Source organism: Cynoglossus semilaevis, chromosome 12, assembly GCF_000523025.1.
Source record: "Cynoglossus semilaevis isolate Cse_v1.0 chromosome 12, Cse_v1.0, whole genome shotgun sequence".
Taxonomy (NCBI): domain Eukaryota; kingdom Metazoa; phylum Chordata; class Actinopteri; order Pleuronectiformes; family Cynoglossidae; genus Cynoglossus; species Cynoglossus semilaevis.
Window position 1 is genome coordinate 6,087,308 of NC_024318.1, and position 2,100 is coordinate 6,089,407.

The window sequence follows — 2,100 nt, forward strand, 5'->3', positions numbered from 1 at the left end:
ATCTCTGGTCTTTTTATTTTGTGTTTGCATGTTCCCTGTATGTGTGTGTGTGTTTCTCCACTTTCCTCCCACAGTACAAAAACATTACGTAACTGTTTATTTTGAATTGACCCTTGGTGTGAATGTGAGCATGAATGATTGTTTGTTTCCATATATGGCCAATGATTGACAGGTGAACTGTCCAATGAGAAGAATGATTTGCTTTAATTTTTTTCTTTACATTTTTCTTTCTTATTATGCAATTCTGTACATTGTACATTTTTCTTTCTTATTATGCAATTCATTTGAAGCTACTTTTCAAATACCTCATTAGAAATGAATGTTGTGATGAAGTCTCAGTCAGGTCACTGAAGGCATCACACTGCATCTCCAAAGATCTTCTTTATACCTTAACCCTAGTCTTTAGTTTACTTTTTTGTTTTTCTTTTGGATTTGAGTCACAAAAAAGTTTATAAGTTTCCTTCAAATCTTTCTTCATGATGTAACTGTGAGGACGGTGTTCTTTAGGTTACACTCCTTTCCTTTCCTTCCTCCAAACATACAACATCCCTATGGTCGGCCTCATTTCTTCTCAAGGATGTTCTACTAATCCAAACTTAAGTCTGGCTTAAAGGTTTCTCATCTCCTTCTGGAATGTCTGTATTGACTCCGACAATTATTGAGACTGGAATCAGCAGAGTCATTTACTCCTCAGTGGTTATTTCCAGGTCTTTCCACACGTCTCTGACTAGTTTTCTTCTAAGAGTTTTTGACGTCTTTCATTTAGATTTTTTTTATCTTGTTCTGCTCAAACGTCAATAATAACACTTCTCACTTCACATCTTAACAAAAGGAGTCATATTTTAAAAAAAAACACTAGACTTCTGGTTCTGGGTTCTTGGTAAACTGTTCGATTCATTTTCTGTAGGACAAACAAATGTGAGCCATTTCATCACTGTGTGTTTTTTTACAGTGTACCGAGGGATACGAGTATGACCGAGTCAAAGAGCAGTGCAGAGGTGAGGACAGCGGTGGGGCTCGCATCACGTGCAGCTTTCATTCGTTAAACAACAAGATGCACCGACAATTTTTTTTTCTTTTAACTCCCCTGCCTTCTGTCCTCAGACATCGATGAGTGTAAGCTCCTGGACGATGCCTGTAAAGGAGGCATGCGGTGCATCAACCACTACGGTGGATACCTGTGCCTTCCCAAGAGCGCCGTCATCTACGTCTCTCAGGAGGCCACCGCTCCAGAAGCCGTCCTCCCGGTCGCTCCCAACCAGCCTCCCATCCCGGCGGTGCCTCCCACCGACCCGCGACTCCCTCAGACCCCCCGGACCGTCCGCTGCTCAGCGGGATTCACGGCCGATGAGCAAAACCTGTGCAGAGGTGAGAGCTGACACTCCAGCAGTGACCACCACCAGATCATAGTGTGTCGTAGTCCATTTATTTTCGCTCTTGTACACGGACAGCAAAGCTCTGTGAAGAAGAGTGTTAAAAAGCAAAAAAAAAGCACAAAAAAAAGCAAAAAAGCTGCTGCTGCCAAAATACTGAACAAATAAATGAATATATTTATGGCATCCAAAAGAACGATATAAAAATTGACCTTTGGCCTTGAGGAAAAAGATAACACCCATAAAATGTGATTGCAGATTAGAATTTATCTGACCGCTGCATACTGTGGTGTCCCACAATAATTACTCATGTTGAGATGTGCTGCTGCTGCTGCTGCTGCTGCTGCTGCTGCTGCTGCTGCTGGAAACATGTTTCTTGTTGTATTTTAAGCAGAGCTACTCTCGGTTGGTAGATATTTGATAATTACTTGCTAATGACTTCAGTGCCTCAACAAGTCCGGCTCCAAAAGTGAACCCTTCATCCATCTCCCTGACAGTGGTGAACATTTAAACCATGCGTAGCCGCCAGATGTGCAGCAAACTTTTCACTTTTCCCTTTTCTGTGATGTCATATTCTCTAAACTCTTTAGTTGCTCCGAGTGTGATGTATTATGGTTGAGGTCCAACTTTCTTTCCAAAGAATTAAACAATTCAGTTTTGGGGGGTTGAGGTGGGGGTAACAAGAGTAAGGGGGGGGTGAGGAGAGTGGGGGTGTTGGGGGGGAAAG

The 2,100-nt window shown here is 42.3% G+C and overlaps 1 protein-coding gene across 3 annotated transcripts in view; it reads left to right on the forward strand.

The window, feature by feature from the left end:
* The window catches only part of efemp1 (EGF containing fibulin extracellular matrix protein 1), an 18,670-nt gene that overhangs the window by 974 nt on the left and 15,596 nt on the right, over window positions 1-2,100 (forward strand). For all 3 annotated transcript variants that reach the window (XM_008321740.3, XM_025060980.1, XM_025060979.1), the window contains 2 exons: window positions 953-998; window positions 1,105-1,368. In XM_008321740.3, the coding sequence (XP_008319962.1) occupies window positions 953-998; window positions 1,105-1,368 (310 nt within the window). The remainder of the gene's footprint in view (window positions 1-952; window positions 999-1,104; window positions 1,369-2,100) is intronic.